At 45.2% G+C, this 24,629-nt stretch overlaps 1 protein-coding gene across 2 annotated transcripts in view; it reads right to left on the minus strand.

Annotated features, from left to right (window-relative positions):
- LOC138447657 (epoxide hydrolase 3-like) overlaps window positions 1-24,629 on the minus strand; it is a 374,419-nt gene that overhangs the window by 114,573 nt on the left and 235,217 nt on the right. The window contains exon 5 of one of the 2 annotated variants that reach the window (XM_069603882.1): window positions 5,716-5,844. The exons of the other annotated variant lie outside the window; for it this stretch is intronic. Coding sequence (XP_069459983.1) covers window positions 5,716-5,844 — 129 coding nt within the window. The remainder of the gene's footprint in view (window positions 1-5,715; window positions 5,845-24,629) is intronic. 2 annotated transcript variants of the gene reach the window in all.

The following is a 24,629-nucleotide window of genomic DNA, read 5'->3' on the forward strand; positions in this document are numbered from 1 at the left end:
GTGATGTTGGGCTTTTCATCCTGGAATATTAGTATTTGGATGAGGGGTGAAGGCGCTAGTAGTCGCATCATTTTTGAGATTAAGTTGTTTTTTTACAATAGTCAGAATTCCCGCTGATGGTCATCCGGTTTTTCCCTCATATGCTTTGTTCAGATAGCAAAAATGACCATCTATAATTGGTGTATTTGAAAGCCAACATTCCTGAAAGCATATGACTTCTGTTTCCATTAGCTCTGCATTTATTTTGACAAACAGATGTTTATAACCTCTGGTGTTCCATGATGCTATCCTAAATTCCTCTGGAGTCCAATTTATTTCGCTCTATTTTTTTCCTTGTACTTTCCAAGGATGAGGCTAGCCATTCCCATGAGGCGTCTTCATCAATTTTGGAATTCACCTCATTTGCTGGAAGTCCTCTTGATGACACCGCAGTGTTGGGGATTCCCTTGACTAATATACGCAAGGCATTAGGTCCTCGCAGTACAGTCCGAGAAAACCTCACCGGTCTAAGATCTTCTTCATCTTCGTGTTTGTTGTGTTTTTCTATTTTTTCTGTATCCGCGTTGTTTCTTTTTTAGATGCTCTATGGGCAGGAGCATTCCTTTCGTTATGTTGTGACATCAAAACCCAGGATTCTCAGTTCTTCCTCAACTGATAGTATTAGGTTTGCCACCACCTTTGAGGACACATATGAGGTCGGTTTTGCACACCTTTGGAGCTGACCCACTTTGTTAGAGGAGCAGAGTCTACTCCTGGTCAGGGTAAAGGCTGACCGGTCTTGGAACACATCAATGGGGCCACTTTTTCTTTTAATTTCCAGAATCTTATTTTTCTGCCTCCCTATATACAACGATGCTATGGAGATCAATCAGTATGGTAAGGAAAATAGATTTAACCAATCCACCACCAGCCTATAAGATTTTGTCTGCTCCAATGCAACGACCTCATGAAGGGCTGATGAGCTGTTGGATCAACAAAATAAAGCAAATTGTTGATGCTGCCGACATCAAGTGGGAGACCGTGATGGCCACTCCACAAATAGCCAAACTAAAACTACGGCAATGGAGCTGGATACAGAACTCAGAAAACCGAGCTGGCTCGAAGACCACGTTGGATTTAGGACTAGCAGAGAACAGCTTAGATCATTTGCCTAAATATCTAAAGCAATTTCCCTCCAGATTCCACCGAAACAAATTCCTGCGTCTACGGCTAAATATAGATCATACAAAAGATGTGCTGTGGGTTAGACACGATGATAAAACAAGTGACAATACTTGTAGATTTTGTCAAGTGTCAGTAGAATCCTTAAAACATTTAATAATGGAATGTGAGGAGTTGGTAGAAGCTCGTTCAATGTTTTTAGGAAAGTATGCTCCTGTAAATGATAATGTTGATGATTGGTGGTATAGGATGTTGTCTAGCATCAATGTTCAGTTAACATGTGCGGTGATTCATTTCTTGGAAAGGATTATACTAAATGAAGTAATGAAACCATCATCAGAATAGGAAAACATTGTGTTGCCGCTGCTGCATCATAATTATATATTTTTTCCTTTCCTTTCTTCTGAGCTCTGTGTTTCGTGTTGCGTGTTTTGTAATAAAAGTTTGAATAAACTGCAAATTACAAATAAAAACATTTTTTTTTTTTTAATTCCTTTAGTTAAGGACGGTTGTGACATCAAAACCCAGGATTCTCAGTTCTCATTTTTCTGCAAAGTAATGGTATCTCGGCCAGTACTGATCTTGGGCCTCTGGAGCTCCCCCTGCTCTTTATGCGCTCCATCAATGGTGGGTTTTTTGATTTATTTTTCTTCATTGAAGAGCTTCCTAACAATCTAATTTATGACTAATGATTTTGTTCTGCGTTTCTCTGTCTAACTCTGGTAGCCTGAAAAATTTTAAATGCGCACTTCTCTTCCCTTCTCTCCAGCTGAGAGAGTCTCATGTCAATGTGGGTCTCTAGTCGGTCTACGGAGGTTCGGTACGCTTTGAGGCCCTGGATACGGTCATCCAAGGTAGTTATCGGGCTGCCTCTCCTGGAGGGGTTTACAGAACAAAATCGCTTTCCTCCCGGTCTAACTTGCAGGATACAGCAGGGGGTGCAAAGTCTCACACTTGCTCTGGTGTGAGGCCAGGAGGTAGGCCCTGATCGTGGAAGGGCCTCTGTCCTGCACCAGGAGAAATATTCAATGTGGCAGGTGGAAGTCTGTGGTGGTGGGCCTCAGCTGGGGCAAAGGCGCCATGCGTCCCTCCCGGTGTGACTTGCACATCGCAGAGCCCGGTGTGACAGCTCACTCTGGAGCCCGGGAATCCTCACTAGGGCCTCCTTGGAGATCCACTCGAATGGTACTGAGGTGCGGCGGGGAGGTGGGCCCCAGGTTGTGGGGGCTCTGGTGCAGGGCAATGCGGCAGGTGGACGCCGGGGGAGGCCTCCGCTGGGGCGAGAGCGCTCGCGCACCCAGTGTTCTGCATCAGGCTGGATGGTTCAGCAGGTGGCTCCCTTTGTGTTGGGAGTCACAGGGGTGCAGCAGCACTGGCTGGTGAGGGCTCAGCCGTACCTCAGCAGCCTGATATTCGGTCTGGTGGAGTCGCCGGAGCCTGGGGAGGGTCTGGCACCGCTCCACGCTCTGGGTGGGGGAGGGCTTTCACTCTGCTGTCTTTGTCATGTTCCTCCTGGAGTTTGCTCTCCCCCCCCGGGGTGGCACAGCTCCGGGAAGGGGGATGGGGGTCACCGGGCCACGGTCCCCACACCCCAGGAGTCACAGGCCTCCCACAGCCTGCACTCAGTGGGATGAATTTCACGGTCCTCTGCAGCGGCTCAGGGGCTGGCCACATACCACCACCGCGTACTTGCCAATTATCTCTCAACTCCCTGGGTCCAGAGCCTTGGGGGTTTCGCCAGCGCCGCACCCTGGATGTCAGTCACCTCGGAAGGGGGAGGGGGAACTACCTTGAGTGGGGGCTCTTCATGGGGCTCTGGTTCCGAATAGCCCCTTGGGTGAGGAGCAGCACATAGAGACTACATCTCTATGACCCCCCCCAGTAGCCTGAACCAATTTTTTGCCTTTTGACCCCCATTGGTCCTAGGTGTTTCTAGACTAGCTTGGGGTAACCTCTTGTTTGTGTTGCCTGAGGTCCCGTAATGAAACAGCATTCCTTGACAGTCACAGCGCCTGCCCTGCTCATGTTACATTAATGAATAGGACAGAGGACCCTCCCCATGCCACAGACAAGTCCAGCATTATGCATTTCAGAGTACTCTTAAGCGACCCAACCATTCACACTCAAGCTAACACCTCACCACATCCTTCACTCATTTAGGTGTCTGGTGCTTTCCTAACACCAGAGCACGCTTAGACCCCATGTGGAGAGTTGGTGTCAGCCACCTATGCACATGGGATTAGAGAATTTGCAGTGTCAGACCATAGTGGAACCATTGCTCCAAATGACACAACATTTCTTTGTACATTTGACGGTTAGAATTTTTTTAAAAAAAAACACAACAGAGTCTTCATACCATGCATGGAAGAAGTTTCTGTGCCATGTGAGGCAGGAATTACTGCCGTGGGCCTGCACATTCTTCTGCAAACCCATGGCAGGGTACAAGAAGACGGACGCTGCAGAGGGAAGCACATCCCTCTGGGAATAATGGATTTTTTTTCACCTGTGGCAGTACCTCCCCTAACACTGTAGCTGCATTCTGCAAGTGCACTGCACAACAGCAGTGAATCTGTGTGTGCAAAACCACGTGCATACTGTGACCCTCCCCATAACACCCACTGGTCCAGGAATAACAGACATTTTTCTAACTGGCTCGCAAACCCAAATTCTCCACAAAGAAATAGCTGCGGATGCGGATTGCCAATATGGATTGCGGAACGGGGTTGCTCATGACCAATGTAGTGTTAAATAAATAGGTCCTTGGCAGTGCCACGTTAAGAGTTGGACAGCCAACAGTGTAAACTCACCTGACTCAAGGTTGATGGTCCACCAATTTATGCATTTGCGGTGTGGAGCTGACTAGCCCAAGTTGCAAACAAGCATCCAATTGAAGGGCCAGCCATTCTTTTGCACACAGGTTTTGTTCTGTAATTTCTCCATCACATCTCCAAGGAGGACAACAGCGAGCAGGAGAGAGGAGGCAGTACGAGATAGGAGCAGGGAGAAGAGCAAGACAGGGGAGGGGAAAACAAGGGTAGAGGAGTAGGAAAGAGCTAGAGGAGAGGGCCAAAGAGGTGGGAACTGAAAGACATTAAGGTGCTCCGGGTGACCCCAGGGAAGTGACTTGCACTCCTCGGCCCGAGACCTTGTGGGACACCTTCCATGACCGCCTTAAGGGAAAACTCAGATATTAACAAGCTAATTTGTAGCAGTAAAACCACACTTTGTGGGTGAGTCTGGAAAGTCCAAAGAATAGTAAACCTTGTTGCCCAGCAGTCAGAAGGCAAACAACTGCAGACCCAGCGGCTCCCTAAGGGATTTTAGGAACTAGAGACCTCTGATTGAGTCTGGGTACTGACATGGGGAAAACAAATCTAACAAGATTGTGATCTTGGCATGGACTATAATGACGTGTTTGACAATCTTCACACCACCAACAGGGAAGAAATGAACTGTCCTGTGACATTACTTCAGACTTCACCAAGCTCTCAGGAGAGGAGAGCTGATCAAGAATGATAAGTAGTGTTTGCTGCTTTGAACTGACTCTTACTACTACTGAACTTTTCTGATGAGGTAAGGTAAGACCCCTTCAGAGATTAACTTATGGGACATTGTGACCTTTCCCATCCACTTATTTGTTCATTTGACCTCACCTGCTTTTACATATGCATCCAGCATAAGTTTCAAATTTGCTCCTCTTCAGCTGGTATCTGCACAATCAAACTTTCTATCTGTGTCTACAAGTCCTTTGATAGTCTCCTTCTTGGTCAAAACACAGATTAACCTTTGTGAATTAGTGCACATGCAGAATGCTGGAGTACCTGCATGTGCCCTAGACAACGCAAGTGGAGAAAACTTGTAAGCGAATTGGTCCCATTGTTTCTTGGTATATGCTGGATTGCTCTGCTTTTCTCCTCTACATCAAGTTAATTCTCCTGTGCCAATCTCTTCATGCCCAAATTCGCGAAATATCTAGAAGAAAATGTCCTGATCTACTCAAACCCAAAACCAAACCAACAAGGCTTTTACTAACACCGCTAAATACACCAGTAAGAATTCCACTACAATGTTTTAGCTCAACTGGGCCATTACAGAAGGGAGACAATCATAAGCAAATAAGTCTTTCCCCGTAACCAAAATTGGAAGCATTAGTCTGAACTTCAGTACCAACATCCCAACAGTAACAGAAGCATAACTATTTACGTCTAGTTGGGCCTCACCTATTAGGTGCAGCATCATTCCTTAGACACAGACACCTGAAATGTCACCATGCCCTCCCCTCTTGCCCTGGCTTAGCAAGACTTCTTAAAAAAAAAAAATACAAAGAAATCAGTCAAATTATTTTCGCTCATCTTCAGTGCCAATCGAGCATGATTTCTTATCAGTGCAACCCCCAAAGGTTTGCCACTAGGAGGACCGTAATTAAACAAAGTGTGAGGTGTATACAAGTATATTCACTATTTCAATAACGTTGTTCAATCAATGACGTATTAAGACAAAAGCATTTAAGATAAGTGGGTAGGGATCACAGTACATAAATTGGCCAAAATGTACCTTTAAATGCTGGAAGATGTGGGGCGTTCATCACAATAAGTTTAGACACCATTTCAGGGTGGGACACAGCAAAGGCCCAAGCAAGGATTCCACCCCAGTCATGGCCCACCAAGATGCACTGGGTGTAGCCTGCAGACAGAAGAGATGTGACACTTAAAATCCAAAAGCTAAGCAACAGGAAAATACAGATTCCCCACATTAGTACACAAGCTGTCTAATGTGCGATTGCATAGAATGCGGTTACAATGTGCTGTCAAAATGCTGTGGTATGCAGGGGTGACTCGTTCATTGTGTGCACTGGGACTCTGCCTCCTAGCCCGGACCATGCCACTATCGTTACATGTCTATTAATAGATTCAACACACACAATGAACGAATGAGACAGAGCATTTGTGTGTGTTGAATCATTTTAACGTATTTACCTTCATCTCTCCTTCTGTCAACCCGCTCTTCCAGGAATACAAAGAGAGGACTACATACATCCACACCCACTCAAACAGTAAATTCACACTTAGCCCATCTGTTCAATCCACCACTTAGGCATTCGTACAATCCTATGTGACCGGCCTCTAGTGGTGACAGCGCAATCTCTCACATCATCTTAACTGTCTGCCAAATCAGCATCACTGTCTCCTTCTTCCAGACTGCTTATACGTTGAGCTGAGATTATTGATCCCGTTATAGTTAAAGGTAGAAGGTTCAATGCAGGTACTGTTTTGTTCAATTGCGACTGACATGCTAAAACACAATCACCTTCACTAAAAGATGCTGGTTTGCTCTTCGCCTCTTCTTCAGGGAGAATTCTCAGAAATGTGCTAATTCCTCTCTACCTTAGAGACCCCCAGCTCTTTTGCTGGACTTAAAGACTTAATTTCTAACCTGGAGAGAGTGAGCCCTTTTTCTCACCCGCTCATGTATTTTTATTGTGATTTGGACGCTGTTTCTTTTGACTTTGAAGTCTGACAAACTCCATAGGCATCAACAAAGTCTTTTAGATTTTCCAAAGGTTTAAATACCTTCTCTTGGTGAAACAACTGTCTCCAAGAGCAGTGAAGTGAAATTGACTTTACTTACATTTTGTAACTTTCTAGACCCAGCACACACAATCTTACCATCGGGTGCTGGAGGGGTTACTTAGTATCCCATTTGTCCAGTTTCTCATATGACATTTATATGTGACCCTTTCTATAATTAATGGCTGGTGGCAGTGGTTTACTTTTAACTACTATTGTGTGTTTCTACCGAGGGCTGCGTTCGCAGCAGCAGTAAAGCACCCATGGATGCCCATTTTGTCAAAATGGCCCTGGTCCTCTTTTCGCCATTTCTTGTTGGAAAGGTCCTTCTTGAGATTTACTCTGCACGCCAAACAAGGTTTGGTCCCTTTGTTTGTTTTGTCTTTGGCGGGATTCACGAGTGAAGCCCGTCTCTGGCTCCAGTATTTCTGGCAGGGGCAGGAAGTGAAGGATGTGCCCGAAACTCCCTGTGCTTAATCCCCTTGGTTACAGGAATGCACCCAAAAGGCGATTGGCCGGTTGGCTGTCCGGCAAGGACAGCCACCCTGCTGTGTGATTGACAGCTATGCTGGAAAGAATGGGAGAAACCTGCATAAAAAGGCGAGGCTTTTTGGTTTGGAAGGCAGAATCGACCACTGGATGAAGGAATCCGAAGAAGAACTTGGAAGAGATGCCTGCTCCAACTCCTGGACTGTTGGTTTGTCCGATGAAGCCCTGCTGCTGTGCTGAAGCTCAGAATTCGCCTCGACTAGAGAAGCCCTGCAAGGACGACTTCTCCCATTGGGTTGGTGGGAACAATCAAATCCAAAGTAAGCCCGTCTGGACATCATCTCGGAGCTGGCTGTACTTCCCACTGCTGCGGCAGGGAGAGGAACACCAGATTGTGTGCGTTGCTTTTAAGTCAGACCAGAACGCCAAGAAGATCCTCCGGTCTTCCCTGAAGCAGGACTGACAAAGCCTGAGCCACCTGAACAGAGTGCTGGACCCCAGATGAGAGGAAAGTCCAGAGGGGTATCCGTGAACCGCAGTGTTGCTATTTGCCGTCAGACGCGAGGAGCTGAAACACAGATTGCAGAGCAGGAGTCCCCCAGACTTCCTCCCTCTTGTCCCCACGACAGAGGCTCAGGAACAACAGGATCTGCAGAGCTGTACAGGAACAGAAGCCATATGGAACCATTTCTTCTAACCAGAGGTACTGTAACGTCTAAGCGAACCTACCTCTTGTTGTGTAACCTTGCTTGCTCTCGGTTGAGACCTGCCTTGGTTACCTTGCAGAGTTGCTAAAGCTTTGCCCCTCACAAGCCTCCCAGCTTGTGGCCCTTCAAGTGTTCCATTTTCTACAAACATTCCTAAAAACATTGTTTTACCTACCTGCAAAGAAGATCTTTAGCTCCCCTAGACATGGTGCAATTAACATTGGCTGTCCTGGCTCCCTGAGAGACTATTCTTTCCTTTGACTCTGTGCTTTATCTTTTCCTCTGGAAAGGGTTCAACTTATTTTACAATGGAAGGTTTTTAAACGTACTTGCCCGTTTATTATTTGTTATCCTTTTTTTTTATTCCCCTCTTCTGTCTTTTACACCAGACTCAGTATTGCTCTAAATGTACCAGTGATGAATCAATGTCCACAGTGTCCTAGTTATTTAAGTCACCTGAGGGTGTAGGACGTGTCTGTCTGCCATCCCCAATGGGTATCTGATTTAGAGAAACAGTGTGTTTTGAAGCATATTATAAGTGTTCTATATATTGGTCCCTTCTGAGAAGGCTTATACAACTGCCTATGAAATAAATGTTATCAAGAAACCTTGAGTGTAATTTTATTTGAATAACTGTACTGTGAAGCTCTGTGTCACATTACTGCTCACATTGACCCCTCTTGAGATCAGCCTGGCTGCTCAGCAACACTACCAACCTGTGTAGTTCAGACTTATACCAAAGGTTGGGTCCCTATAGCCAGGAGGTCAAGATTATTATTAAAGTGCACCGAAACGGTACTGCATACAATCTTGCCTAACAGCTCTTGTGTACATTTTCATTTTATTTTTGTTGCTGGGTTCCCTTTCTTGTATGTCCAGTAACACGCTTTTGTCAAGACCTGTCCCATAAATGCGAGGTATGCTTGTACAAATGTATCGATTGAACATCAGTTCAGATGGGCATGTCCCGGTGGTACTATGCAGAGTATTTCGGTAGTCTTGTCGCAGCAACTGACATGCAGGAAATGCCTGCATGTAGGAGTCATTGGCAATCTGAAAAGATTGGCAATCTGAAATGTTATTTGGAGGTTTGCCATGAACCTTTCAATAGTTCCATTTGTCTGGGGCCACTGAGGTGGAATTATGTGGTGAGGGAAACCTAAATACTCAGCAAAGAAGTCAAAAACCAGACTGCCCAACTAAGGACCATTTTCTGAGTTTGCCACACTTGGGATGCCATAAGCTGCAAACATATTATCGAAAGGGGAAATCATAGCGTGTTCCGCCTTGGATGTAACAATTTGTAAGCCAGGGTAACAGGACATTTCATCCAAGGCTACCACATAGGTAGCATAGGTTATGAGCCACAACAAATCAAATGGCTACCTAAATCCCAAAATGTGAGAGGTACATTTTCAGTGGTTGAGGGTACCTATGCGGAGCCAAGCTCTCGAAATGGAACAATTGTCCAGCATGGACTCCATCTAAGAAGTCAATCTTGTAGAACCAATACTTTGGGGATTGTTTCCACAAACATTTATTGCGCCTAGTGACCTTCTTGAGCTCAATCCCCTTTTCCAGGAACAATGCAGGGATGGCAAATATATTCTGGTCCAAATGCATTTATTTGTTTTGGTTCATATTAAACCTTTACAATATAATACAAAAGCATTTTACTGAAGCATATCAAGAAACGCAACATATCCATCTAAAAAAACCTACAATTTCATAGCAGAACATACATTTGTCGATTACATTAATTAAAAGAGAAGAAGAAAGTACCAATATCTTAACGAAACTTTACAAAATTATACAAAAAAGCATATCAGAAATACACAACGTACACACATAAATAGTTAATCCATCAAACGTACTTGTTACAATATAAACTCATTTATATTCCTAAAAATATTACACCGTTTTTAAAACATCCCAAACTATACTGTGACACTAGGAAAGATCGCAGATATTTTTATAAAAGGCAGTGACTCATAATATAAGGGCTACTGAATTTTCATGTCTCATTCTATGCCATAGCCATTCTCGGTGGGGGCGTGGCCAGCTTGCATGCCGTAAAGACGTGCATCTGCGAAGCTCCTGCCCGCGATCCTTTAGCTTACTGCAACAGGCAACTACGGCAACTACTAACAAAATCAGAGTCGGCATCACCCTGAACGAGGTGAGCAAAGACGCCCCTGAAGACCCAAGATGGCGGCGACCGTTGCGATCCCGAGTGCCGCCGAGTGAAGTGGCGAGGCTGCAGTGAGACCCGTGGAACAGTCCTCTCCTTCCCGACGAGCTAACTCCCACCCCCTGGGCTCACCCTCGGCCCCCCCCCCCACCGAGGACTGGAGGAGACACTGCGGAACTGTGCAGCGCCGCGACTTGCAGACCGCGGACAGCCGACCGCTTGGAGTGAGCAGGGATCCTACGCAGCGGGAACCAGAGGCGAGGGCCTCCTCTCGCTGCCCGAGAACACAGGCGCTGGGCCCCACTGGCAACCGAACGCGAGGAGGAGGGAACCGACTCTCCCCAGAGGCACGGGGAGCGGCCCCGGGGCCAGACCTCAATGGACCGAACCGCGGGGACAGGCCTGCGACACGGGAACGATCGCCAACACCGATAACAGTGAGTGGCTGACTTGCACTCCCCCACCCCCCATGCTGCTATGGAAATATAACGAGGGCGCCAGCCCAACTGTCAGAGCCGGTGGGCAGGGGGACCAGGACTAGCTGCCTTGCCCAGCATAAGACATCCCTAAATACAGCTCACAAATATCCCCAATACATGCACGCCTGACAGGCGATTACACTGAACTGCTTGAACCCGGGTGGTACCACATCACCGTGATCACACGGGAGCACGACTCAACGCTGCCAAGGTCACCCCCCCTAACATCATCGATGGCTGAACCTAACTAGACGCGGCAATAACGCGCAAGGGGGGGGGGGCGTCAGCTCCGGTTCTTCACCGGAAACTTGGTACTTAGATAGGCACCCAACGAATAGAAGAGGCTGGCACGGCAGCCCAGAGGGAAAGGATGTCTCCGCCCAGAGCCAAACCGAAATCCATGACAATGGATACCTACACGACGGTGAGGCCTAAACAGTTGCCACTGTCAGAACCTATACCCACTGATGAACCATCACATAGGGCAGCAGTATCTGGTGATACACAAGTCCTTCAAGCCATTGCAGCGCTCTGTGCCTCCATTGAAGGAAAGATTGACAAAATGAAAGTGGATATGCAGCTCATGCGACAAGACGCACGAAATCTGACCGAAAGAGTCAACGCCAACGAAGCCACTTTACAGGTCAATGTTGAAAACACCACAGACCTGAAGAAGCGAGTCCTAGACCAGGAACAGAAAGTGGCAAGACTGGAAACACGATCCGAAGACGCAGAAGGCCGAGCACGGCGCAACATCAGGATCCTAGGTGTTCCCGAAGATATGGAAGGCCCAGATCCCACAGAATTTATAGAGACAATGCTGCAACAAGAAATTGGTGCAGGAAAACTCTCGCAAGGGTTCTCAGTAGAACGCGCCCATAGATCCCTTCAAAAGCGCCCGCCACCGGGCTCACACCCACGCCAGATTATTGCAAAAATTTTAAACTTTCGAGACAGAGAGACAATATTGCGCTATTCCAGAGAAGGAGGAGAAATTAAAAGACAAGACTCGTCAATTGTCATATCCAGATTACACCCCCGCAGTACAGCGTGCCATGAATTCATTCATACCAGTAAAAGCGAGACTCCGTAAACTTAATCTAAAATACATGCTGCTCTACCCCTCTCGCCTCAAAGTCCTCTATAAAGGGAAAGCACTCTTCTTGGAGATGCCAGCTGCAGCGAACATGTGGCTTGAGCACAATAACTTAGCGGACGACAGAGGAACCACCAAGGACCAACAACGGATAAAGCAGGAAGCCACAACCATCCACACCGGTCGTCAACTCCACACAGAGATACAACTCAGCCAACCCAGACCATAATATGACGATAGCAATACCGGGCAGAAGCATGAGGCACCACACCCGACCACGCCAATGGTCGCCCCCAAAAGAGATGTGCGAGTCAAATGCTTGCACACAGCCCACACCGGAAGGCCTGGAGAGGGCCAGAAGGCTCGGGAGCCCCTGAGCGCTGCAAGTTCAACGCAACTGCTGGGGGCAGTTCACAGTTAAATGCTTTAGTTAGTTCATTCATTGGAATGACAGTTGAAAAAGTTGGTAAGTCTCCATACCACATTATGCCAGCTGCAGAGAGGGAATTAGGAGAGGGGAATACGCTCCAGGAATCCAGTCGCATTGACAAAGCTCCTTACCAAAAACACCCCGACCACGGGAGCCCACCTGGAAAACTGCGAACACCACAACACCCCCCATGACATGACGATGAAAATAAAAATCATGACATGGAACGTAAGGGGACTCGGCACTTACCTTCGAAGGAACAGAATTAAGTCCTATCTACACAGAAAGGGGATAATGATAGCGCTCTTACAGGAAAGACACTGCACTGCAGAATCCACCACCAAACTCCAGGAACACTGGGGGGGGGGCAGGGGTACGGAACTGCCTACTCCAAGTACACTAGAGGGGTCTATACATGGATCCATCCCCAACTCCCATTTCAATTAAAGAAAGCAGTACAAGACCCAGAGGGCAGGTTCGTGATACTGCTCGGATGCATAGAACAGCAAGAAGTTTGCATAGTGAACTCTTACCTCCCCAATAGTAATGTCCCAGCCCACCTCGATTCAATGTACTCGAGTCACACCACACAGAGATGGCCTTTTTATTTGGGGAGGGGACTTTAACTGCACCCACAACCCAGACCTAGATAGATCCCTACCCTTGCCTAGCGCCCATCAATGGCTACGACCCCACTAAACGCAGTGACGGATAGACTAGATCTTGCCGACATATGGAGGGAGTTACAGCCACAGACACGCACCTACTCTTAGTATTCGTCCCCTCATGGCCTCCATACGAGACTAGATTATGTCTTTTTAGGAAGGGAACACCTACCCCAGATGGAAGAGGCACAGTACCTGGGTAGGACGATTTCTGACCACTCTCCATTGGTGATAGAGTGGAACCATGCTGGCCCACGACCACCCATTCCCATGTGGCGAATGCCGGTGGAAGCCCTGAAGGACCAAGTTTTTAAAGATGAACTCCAGGACTCAATAGACAACTATATAGAGCTAAATACAGGGAGTGTAGAACACGCGAGTACCATATGGGAAGCCCTATGTGAAATTATAGCAAAGGCTGGAGGTGTGAGAAAACAGTTGAGAGACGAACTAACACAAAGAGAAAGAGAGATAGAGAGGCTTGATAACAGTCCTTTAAGCCCACAGCAACGGGAAGACAAGCTTAAAGTCCTTAGAGTCGAATGCACGAAGGCCTGGGATAGACTGGCCAAGTTTGATTATACTACCAGAACGAACAGAGCACACACGGAAGCTGACAGGCCTGGCAGGCTGCTGGCTTGGCTCTGCAGGAAAGAACACCCCAGGCACACAATTACTTCCCTACAGGACAAGGACGGCAACGTACACCAAGCCCAACATAACATAAATGACACCTTTAAAAATTATTATGCGCACCTGTACTCACACAAAGCTGAAATCCCCCTAGAACAGATAATGGACACCCTAGATGAAATAGGACTACCCAGGCTCTCCCCTACACAAGCCAAAGCCTTAGATGCTGAAATCACTGCGGAAGACATAGCTGAGGCAATTAAATCACAGGCTACATGCAAGGCCCCGGGCACTGACGGGTTACCCTCAGAATTTTATAAGTCATACAACTCTTCCCTGGTCCCACTGTTACACAAAGTCTTCCTAGAAACATACGAGCGAGCTATCCTACCTGACAGCATGAGGGAAACCCTTGTGATCCCAGTCCTCAAGCAAAACAAACCGGTTGAACACTGCGAATCATATCGACCCCTAGACATGCTTAATTATGACGTCAAATTATTGACTACAATCCTAGCTAAAAGCCTTTCTAGACTCATAGGCGACATTATTCACACAGACCAATGCGGATTTATACCAGGACGCAACACAACCATGAATTTACGCAGACTACAACACATAGTTGAACAAACAGACACGAATCCCGAACCCTATGCCTTACTGTCGCTTGATGCCATCAAAGCATTTGATTCTATATTTTGGGAATGGTTGCTAGCAGTCCTAAAGGAATTCGGTTTTGGTCCGGGGTTTGTTCGATGGGTCAAAATATTATACACCAGACCAAGGGCTCAGGTGAAAACTGGGAGACATGTGTCAGAAATATGGGACATATGTAGGGGCACAAGACAGGGATGCCCGCTGTCTCCCATGCTATATATTCTCGGGTTAGAAACCATTGCAATTTATTTCAGGAAACAGTTCTTTGGTGCAGGGATAAGACTTGGCTGGACGGACCCCATCATTTCGCTCTATGCGGACGATGTCCTGTTGTACGTCAGAGACCCGCACCTTAACATTCCAACCATGTTGGAAGTCCTCGACAACTTCTCCAAGGTCTTGGGCATACGATTCATCAGAGCTAAATCCTGCCTGTTCCCACTGGCAGGACTGAGAGGCAGAGACAGGGAGGAGCTCCCTGCACTAGGTATACAATGGCAGACCACGACATTCCGTTACCTCGGAATCCAAATAATGCACACCCCGGAACTTATGCATGAGCACAACACGATGGCGGAGATACCTGCACTACGCAAATCAATGAGCTTCTGGGCAAAACTTCCCCTATCAGTGATGGGCAGGTCCTCTGTAGTTAAAATGATTATCCTCCCCAGGTTCCTATACAAATTCCAGAACGTACAATACTACATCAAAACTACGTTCTTTCGCCTGCTTGATTCAATTGTTTGTGCCTTTGTTTGGGGGCAGGCCAGACACAAAATAGCACACTCTACCCAGGTATTAACATACGCACAAGGAGGTATCCAACTCCCGAACTTTGAAAAATACTATGTAGCTGCTCAACTCAGCTTTGTGTCCAAATGGTTGGCCGACGACACCACGTCCGAGACACCCCTAATACAATCCATGATTTCCCCTATACATCAGAGAGAACTCATATGGGCACCACAACACCTACTGAGTGACATACCCTTCATTGCCATCCTGGGGAGGCAAATATGGCACTGATCCAAGATATGTGTAAATCAGGTGTGGACCTACTTCACCTTAGACACTGGGAGAGGAACGGTGTCTATACTTGGGGGGACCTGTACGACGAAGGCTCCTTCAGGGAGTTTGAGTCGTTACAAAAAGAGGAGGACATACATGCTGGCCAATTCCTCGGGTACCGCAGGATACGGGAAACGGCTAAGAAAAAATGGGACGTTTGGCCAGAGGAACCAGAGTCAGCCCCTCTTATAACGCTGTTATATAATCTGGGAGAGGGACAGAGAGCGGTCTCTCAGATATACAGCCACCTCAGCGACACACCCAACCCAAAAAGTGAGACAATGAAAAAGAGATGGGAGACAGATCTGGGACGGGAACTGTCAGAAGGGGAATGGAACAGCGCGCTAGCATACCCCAAAGCTGTGTCCAGAAACCACAGATTCAGTTTTATACAACTGAGCATGCTACATCAAACATATCTGACCCCCTGCAGTATAGCGAAAATTAACAAACAAAAGGAAGCTCACTGCACATGGTGCAAAGCAGACGGGGCAGACCTACTTCACATGTTCTGGGAATGCAATATATCGCAATCCTTATGGATGAAAATAAAACAGACCTTTGAAAAAGCGGGCTCCCCCAACTACAAGTGGTCCCCAGAGGAGTGCCTCCTAGGAACACACCCCAGGCCAGCCAAACTCAAACAATGGGTGAAACTTAAGGACTTGACCTGTATACTGGCTAAAAGACAAATTGCCATGGCCTGGAAAAAACCCACAGGCCCGAATCATAAGGCATGGCGCAATGAACTAGAAAGGTGCATTAACGCGGAAACAAGAGCATGGGAGGACAGCGTCATCAGGTCAACCGACGAATCAAGCTCTACCTTGGAGGCCTGGAAGGAAATAACTATTAGCATGCTTTCCTCCCCAGATGATAAACCCCCATGAATGAAAAAGGACCCGACCACACCGCGCTGCAGGAACACAACACTCATTGCAGAGACAGACCCAGGTCGCGCCGAGCCCCTGAAACTTTGGATCCCCGCCTCCCCTGCTCCCAATACCCCACCATAACGTTTGCCAAGACTTTTGAGCAAAGAAGTTGAAACTAGGAGACAGTTAAATGTTAAGTTACCCTAATAAAAAAATTTAAAAAAATGTTACTGTTTATTAAGCAAGTATTGCTATACCTGCTATTAAATGCAGCCCGATATGTTTTTACTGTAAGATAACACATGCCAATAAACAAATTTGAAAATAAATAGCCATTCTCGATTAACACAGGAAATAGAGTTCACAAATTGAGCGAAATAAAGAGGAGGACAGGTGAGTAGCAAATGTTGAAGTGTTTCCTCCACCCCCTGTTTTTTATAAAAATGACACCATTGCCAACCTTCCCCCAATTTTCGTTCTTATATTCCTAATTTGATTTGTCAGCATCACATTCATTCAGTAACGCATTAATTAATTCCTAGTCTCCCTGGAAGGATACTTGCACAAGTACCCTTCCATTTCAGGAAAATGTGTTCATGCAGAATAAGTCTGGCTATACAATTTGGAGCTGGATACCGCATTTAAGGTATCAAGCCAATCATTACCTCTAATTATTTTTATCTTGTTGGGTTTGTTAAGTAAAGTGCAACGTGCAATACCCATATTCTTGAGCCAAAGTTCACCTTCAAAGTGCAAATTCTTCATAAACAAACAAGATGTGGTAATACCGGCAGTAACATATAAATCGTTGCCCCTTGGCATAATACATTTCCTCCACAGCAGGAGTCTTTTCCCAAGCACCGAGTGCAGAGATTGAATCCCAAATTCGTATCTGATGACTTCAATAGGTATACACTTTGGTTAAAAAAAAAAAAGAAATACCTCTCCATAGTCTACCCTCAAGCAACTTTAGGTACTCCATAAAATATGAGGCAAACAATTCCATACCATATAGAAGCCTTGTAAACTTGCCAAATTTCTTTTCGATAAGATGCATTTGTGCATTTAACTGAGTTTTCATTAAAGAGATTGAACCTGTACCAGAGAAGCAATAACCTAAGTATTTAAATGCTAGTTGAATTTTAATATTCAACAAAAGGTAGCAGGCGCCCCTCTCTCGGAAGAACAAGGCATGATAACCTGTTCAGTGGTTGTTAACCACATTGGGAGTTCACCATTGGGAGTTCACAGCCAACTGCTTTTTGCTCACTGTACCTTTCACAGATGGGAATTATCCATTTGCATATCAATCTTTGTCCCACCCACATGGGCAGTCCAGCACCAAAATGCCATGGCAATTCCTTTATGAACAAGAGTACCAACAGCAACCCCATACACGTGTTTCTGGCTTGTTGGGCATCATCAGTGAGGTGAAGCTGAGCCTCTCTAAGCACAGTGAGCAGGGAGTCCACGTCTGGTCTGGACTGATTGTTAGAATTCTCAAGCTTAGCCCGCGTCGCCTCTGGATAGAAATGTGACTGTTAGCATATGCGACACTTGGATGGAATTTCAGAAATGTGATTCTTAGCATGCACCACACTTAGAATTCTGAACCTATATTGCGTCAAATCTAGATAGAAATGTGACTGTTAGCATGTACCGCACCTAGATGGAATCCCACAATTACAAGGACAGCAATGCCAACTAACCAACCAACTAACAATTCCATCCCTCTACATACACCTCTCAAACTATAACCAAACGCAACCACAAGCCTAAAACGCAGCAATCTGCACAAACTTCACAACAATCCAACAAAAAAAGAAACCACACATAGACTTGCACAACAGCACACGATGACTACGGACCATAAAACACCCCAAGTCCAGCCAACTGACCCACCGGGCTGAGGCTGCCAACAGCACATCACTGCTCTCTTGCACTTTTCCAGCTTATTCCCCACTAACCCACCCCCTCTCCTCCCCTTTTCAGAGCCGCCAGAGCGCCAGGGGACCACTTCGGTGGTGATAATGTTAAAGGACAGTTGTACCGCGCACTAACATAACATTAACATATGCAAATGGATATTTCCCATCTGTAAAAGGTACAGTGAGCAAAAAGCGTGTGCTGCAAACTCATCTCAGAACAGGTTATCATGCCATGTTCTTTCTGGAGAGGAGGGCCTGCTATGTTTTTTGGAATTTTAATATGCTTTCCATCGCAGTACCATGTGGTGGCATTCTCACTCTTACTTGGATTACCCATGCGGACAATAGTAGTTTTCATAGGGTTAATTTTAAGTTGTAACTGATTAATAAAATTTTCAAATTCCGTGACAAGTCGTTGTAAACCCACTTTAGTATTGTCCAATAACAAGAAATCGTCCGATAAGGCAAGCCAATATAATCGAACATTCTCCAATTTAGGCGAGACCAAACCCTTATTTTTCAGAGCGTTCTCAGCGCCACTTACATATAAATAAAAAATTGTAGGTGCTAACATGCAACCTTGGCGTAAGCCATTGTATGTCGCTATCTCTGGTTAATAAACCCTCTGAATTTAGACGTACTATAAGTTTGGTGTCTGTATAAAGAGTAATCACGATTTCAAGGAGATGTTTAGGCATGCTAATTCACTCAATCTCTTCCATAATGTATCTCAACTAAATCAAACGCCATCTCAAGTCCATTGACGCTATATACGTTGCCCTTGCTCCCTTTCTCATTGATTGGCTTTGTAGGCAAAGCAGTATTAAGCCTCCACAATCTGTGCCACAGTTTTTCTTAAAACCAATTTGTTTACTATCGAGAATGTGGTTATTCAAAATCCAATCTTGTATGTTAACTAGAACCATTGATGCAAATATTTTAGAATCAGGATCTGCAATGGCGATTGGCCTATAGCTAGTGGGGCACATACGCGAGCCCTTTTTGTAAATTGGTAGTACAATGGAGACCCTCCAAGAGCTGGGGATACTCTTAGTCACCAATACGTCACTATATAGCATAGTTAGAATTCTTCCCCAATATAAAGGATTAAGTTTCAAGAATTTATTTGAGAGGTTATTGGGACCAGGAGCCCCTGAATTTTTCTGACTTTGTAATAAATCGACAAATCTTTCAACAGAGATGTCAGCCAACCACAATATTAGAGTCAGAACTAATGTTGTGCCACTGAGCTCCCTTTTGTATAAACTCCCAAAATGACCTTCCCATACATCTACTGATATAGGATTCATGGCCATAGTTTTCTGAGAGCCTTCTGTGTTAATGAGATTCCAGAAATTAGAGTTGTTACCTCTTAAAGAGTCCAGCATAAATTCACCATCTAGTTGAGCTCTAATATTTCTGTGATTAATCAACCAGTTTTTATAATTCTGCTTGATATTTTTTTCTTCCTCTTATACAGGTCAATGGCATTCTTTACCAGTGCACGGAACTGCCGTAACTCTTTCCGCATTATGGATTTTCTTTTGTGAACCTCAAAATCGTTGCAATGGCTCCTGGTTTTCATTGCTTTGGACCTAACCCCTTTCAGTTTGACCATGGGCTTAGTATTTTTGTCGATATATTGGGAAAAATGTTTTACCGAATACCTATTTCTTCTTTGACACTATGGGGCTCCTTCATATTCCATTACCATTGTTAAGGTAAATTTCAGTGCCTTGGAAAATGTCCATTTGATAAGATTCCCTGCTGGATTGACCAGAATACCTTCTTTATAATAAATAGAAACAGGTTGTTGTTGGATCCTACTCTCTATTTCAATAGATCGCATACAATGATTGCTGACATTTACAGTTTCAACATTGACATTAGAAGTGTTGTACTGCAATTTGGCACATAAAAAGATAGTCAATTATTGAGAAAAAAAAATCTTGCCGTCCATGTATAATGCTCATTGTGGGTCAATTCTAGACCCCATTGATCACAAAATTGTAACCAGAGAATGCCTCTAAGTTTGGGGTGTCCACCCTTAGGTGTGTGTGAAGTCCCATTTGAATATAGGGCATCCCCCACCACCCTATCGATCAGACAATCGGCGTTAAGGTCTCCAGCAATTATGATTTGACCTCCCATGTTATCAAATAGCCATAGATCAATTTTTTGCCCCAAATTGGTCAACTCAATCTCCAATTGAGCATCTGAGTAGACAAGTGGATTCCGGTAGTCATTCATTATTAGCAGTGGATAACCACTGCCGTTCACACCAGTCTTAAATTTAACAGCCAAGAAAGATGGCACATTGCTCCAACCCCGTTTTTTTAATATGTTCAGATATTTTGTGAGCCAGCATCAAACCACCCTTGTGGCATCCCTTATCCCCACCCGTAGCGCACAATTCATCCACTACAAAACCATCACAGCCTTATTTCTCCCGAGACCATGTTTCCTGTATTATGACAAAATCAAATGAGGAAAGTTTATCAGTTAGGCTAACATTATTGAGCAAATGATAGCATCCTTGTGAGTTCCAGCTGACTTGTCTCCAAAGAGGCCCCCTGCTAGAGGGGTTTCTCCAACTGTTTCAATGTGTTGATAGAATCTCTCAGTGAAAAGGCCAACCACCTCCAGTCCCGACGATCTAGATTGTCTTCTCTTCTGCTCTGATTCGGCCCAGCTTTTGACTTACAGGATGCATCGTTCCTTGTCATGGCTCCACTTCTTTGGGCTTCCATAAAAGGAATTGGAGGCATAAATGTAAACAGGTTGAAGCTTCTGCGATGAAGGGATTCTGCTTCCGTCATCAAAAGAGAAGACAACAGGTGAGGGTATGACCAATCTAACAAAGTCATATCTATTCTTATGGATAAAGGCAATCAGCAGTATATCTGCTGAGGCAATAAGACTTAATTCAGGTATGGTAGCAAATAATGAAAAAATTAAAGGTCTATTTAGGGGTCTCTGCCCCACCTCGTTAAACATTGAGCATAGGATAAGACCTGGGATTTCAGGATAAACAGGTTTTCTTCAATTATTCATACAATATTCAAACCAAGTTTCCTCCTTTTCCACACTACCCTCGTTTGAGTATACAAATGGTTCAATTCTATTCCTGTTAGATTCATTACCCAGGGTTTCATAAGTATGTAACTCATTTGATTTAGCTCCACATTCATAGTCACCTTTGGCTCTTTTAGGCCTTGACCTAAAGCCAGGACCTTCTGGACAGCCTTCATCAGTGTTTCTTCATTGATTCCACTTTCCACAATATTTGTTTCATTGCCCACGGTCTCTTTTATTTGATTTGGATCTACATTCATAGTCACCATTGGATCTTTTATGCCCGACTTAGAACCTTATAGATGGCCTGCATCAGTATTTCTTCATTAAGCCCACTTTCTACAGTTTTTATTACTCAACTCCTTGCTGTTAGTTTTCTTAGTTGTTTTTGTCCCATTCATCGCTGGGATAAAATTTGGGGCACTTACTGAGGTATTATTAGTGAAGGGATTGGTGTTTTCACCATTTTTCTGTCATAAGCCTTTATTTACTGTAAAGGACTTGCCCCTGATACCAGTTACAGTTGGCACAGTTTTCATCATTGAAGCATAAGTTCTACACGCTTCAACCTCTTCAATTGCCCCTGTTGATCCCGCTCCCAGACCGTTCAAAGACCCTTTATCACTCTCAGCAACAATCTGCAACTCTTTATCCAAAGCATTCCCTGGTATTTTGAAAATCCCAAAGATAGCATTTAACCCATTATCCAGAGACTTCAGTTGTTTGGCAGTGTTAGGATTTATTTTCATTTTCATGGTATCAAACAACTGGTCCTCACCTTCCACATATTCACTCTGAGTGGCTTGGTCAGTGGAGTACAGTTTGGGCTGTATACCCTTTGCTGCAGATCTAACCACCTGATCCATTTCCTTGATAACAATAGGTACAGAAGAAGCCAGCACCCCCTCTTTCCCTCCTCCATTGTATGTTTAAACCCATAGTCTCTTAAGAATTTTCTGGATGATTTTTTGTTTAACTCCAATTTTTTTACAAGTTTAGATTGTTTTTTTGTCTTGTTTTTTTAGCGGATTTGTTTTTCACCGTCTGTACTGGGGTTGGTGGCATCTTTGTGCCCTCAATTCCCCCATCATAATCCTCAGGAAGGATAATTACTTCTTTTGAATGCAAATCTACATTTACCACCGAAGAATCAGGATTGTAATCACTTCCCTTGGTGCCGCAGTGGGCCAAGCGTCTTTGATAATTCCACTCATGTCCCACTTGTCAACCGTACAAACCGGCTCACCCAAACAACCCTTGAGTTACATGTTGTATGGCATTGCCCAGTCTCAAGGGTAGCAAGGCAGAATCCTCAGCTAATTTGTTAAGCAGATCAGTTTGCTTACGCAACTCAGCAAGGGTAAGTCTAGTAAAGATGCCTAGCATCGTTAATTCAGCTCACTCTCCGCACCCCTTTCCCCCCCCGCACCCACATCATCACACACCCCTGTAGTTGGATTCAGAGTAGAATTCTCTGGCAGTAAAATCAAGGGAGTGTCAATGTGAGACTCATCTTTACCATTGCCCAAAGAGTGAGGTGCAAATGATGGTGAAAGGCAGTTGGAATTCGTGTTAGAACTCTCAATCAGTAAATCCTCCATAAACAAAGGTTGCGAGGAGTCTCCGATCTCCTCATGGCTTCTTAATGCTACAGAGCAGTCCTGTGTACACTGTAGAAGCTCCTCCTCATCCATACCCGGTAGGGGAAGGGGGAGCGCCGCAGCCCGAGCCAGACTGGCCCGCCGCGTACTAATCGCAGCGAAAAAATCCACTCCCGGCTCTTTCCTAAGGGGGGGAATGAGGGAGTATTTTGTTTCTCCTCATTGCTCTGAGCCCGTTTCACTCCACTTACTAAGTTCTAGTATAGTCAGTTATTGTAGATAAGTTAAATTAGCAAATCTGAAATTCAAAGTGGACTGCTTCAAAAAAATAAATAAAAAAATGCATCCAATCCTTATAATAGCAATGTAATAAACGCAACAAGGACTACCTGACACAAAAAAGCTCGCAGCCCCGAAGCTCCCGAACAGCCAGGGCACTTCCTACACACTTCACGTGTGCGCAGGCTCTGGGCTGTTAGAGAGGCTGCTGGGCGCAGGTGGGCGGGTTCGTTGCAGACAGCAAAGGAGGCTGGGAACAAGAGAAGGGGCTGTGTTAAACGTGAGCAGGTACTTCAAAGCACAATGCACAACTCCAGTTCGAACAATTAATAAAAGTTACTTTTGTCCAAACTCCATGTTTTGCTGGAATTGAAGGGACACTCATTCCTCTTGCACATACAGCGCATAGCACAAAACAGGCACTGGAAGAGCAGCATTAGCAGCCAAACAGCCAGGGCACTTCCTACGCACTTTAAGTGCTCGCGCACACATGTGTGCGCGGGGCCTGGGCTGTTATAGAGGCTGCTGGGCGCAGGTGGGCAGGTTCGTGGCAGACAGCAAAGGAGGTTTTGTCCAAACTCCACATTTCACCGGAATTGAAGTGAGACTCCTTCCTCTTGCGCATACAGCGTGGAGCACGAACAGGCACTGTTCCTCAGGACCTCTCCTGACCTTTTCTTTTCTTTCCTGACTCGCACGGCTCCTGGGACAGATAGCCGATAGGAAGTGTCTTCAAATTGTCCTTTGCAACATGACAGCGTGCATCATTCATAAGTGCAAATGTTTCCAGTACAACGTGGTCACCATTTGACATAATTAATATGCAGCGCGTAGGTCATGCCACCTGCCGGACTGAAATGTAGTATTTTAAGACATGGAGTCCTGTGATGTTTCTTGAATGATGGTGCCCATGTCCTAGTATCATGAGTCGTAGGTAAAGGGTGCCTAGAAAGAAAATCTGGAGGGTTGTTCCTCTTTAAAGGCTATCCAGAGAGGCATCTTGGCATTATGCTTTCCATAAATAAAAGCTTAATTTATGATAATTGTAAATCATTTAACATAAAGGAACAGATTATAGAGTTTACAAGCCTACACTGTAGCCAGGATTTCTTTTTCAGCTTGCGAATAAGCTTGTTCTGTAACACGGAGACTGATATTGCGAAGAAGACTAGCAAGTCTTGTGTCGAGCCAGGTGGCACCAAACCCTGCATCCACTAAGTTCAGTGTAGACAACTAGGTCATAATTAGCCATGCTAGCAGCAGATGGAATGCGGTATTTTATCAGACAGAACTCTTGTTGGCACTCTGAAGTCACAGATTGTTTTGTTGAAGATGCAGGGGCGTGCATAGGGAGGCAAAGTCTTTACTGTACTGGGTGCAATAGCTTGCCACGCCCAGCGATGATAGCACTACAGATATATTGGTATTGCTTGGTGTGGATACAAGTGTTTGCACTTAACCAGGGTCAGGTTTAAGACCACCACCTGAGAATATATGCCTAAAACATTTTGTGGATTTGTCAAATTTACATTTATCATTGCTGGGCAAATTTACATTTGACAATATTGAGAGTCAGCTGTGCTTCTCTAGAGCCATGCAAACTCTGCACTAGGTGGTATTGCATGCTTCTTGAATGGTTCCAAAAACCAAATTGTCATCACTGATTAAGACATTTCGGGACGTGTCCAATTACCTTGTGCACTTCCTCCTCCTGAAAGATTTCCG

This window comes from Ambystoma mexicanum, chromosome 3q (assembly GCF_040938575.1).
Source record: "Ambystoma mexicanum isolate Mex_15411 chromosome 3q, UKY_AmexF1_1, whole genome shotgun sequence".
Taxonomy (NCBI): domain Eukaryota; kingdom Metazoa; phylum Chordata; class Amphibia; order Caudata; family Ambystomatidae; genus Ambystoma; species Ambystoma mexicanum.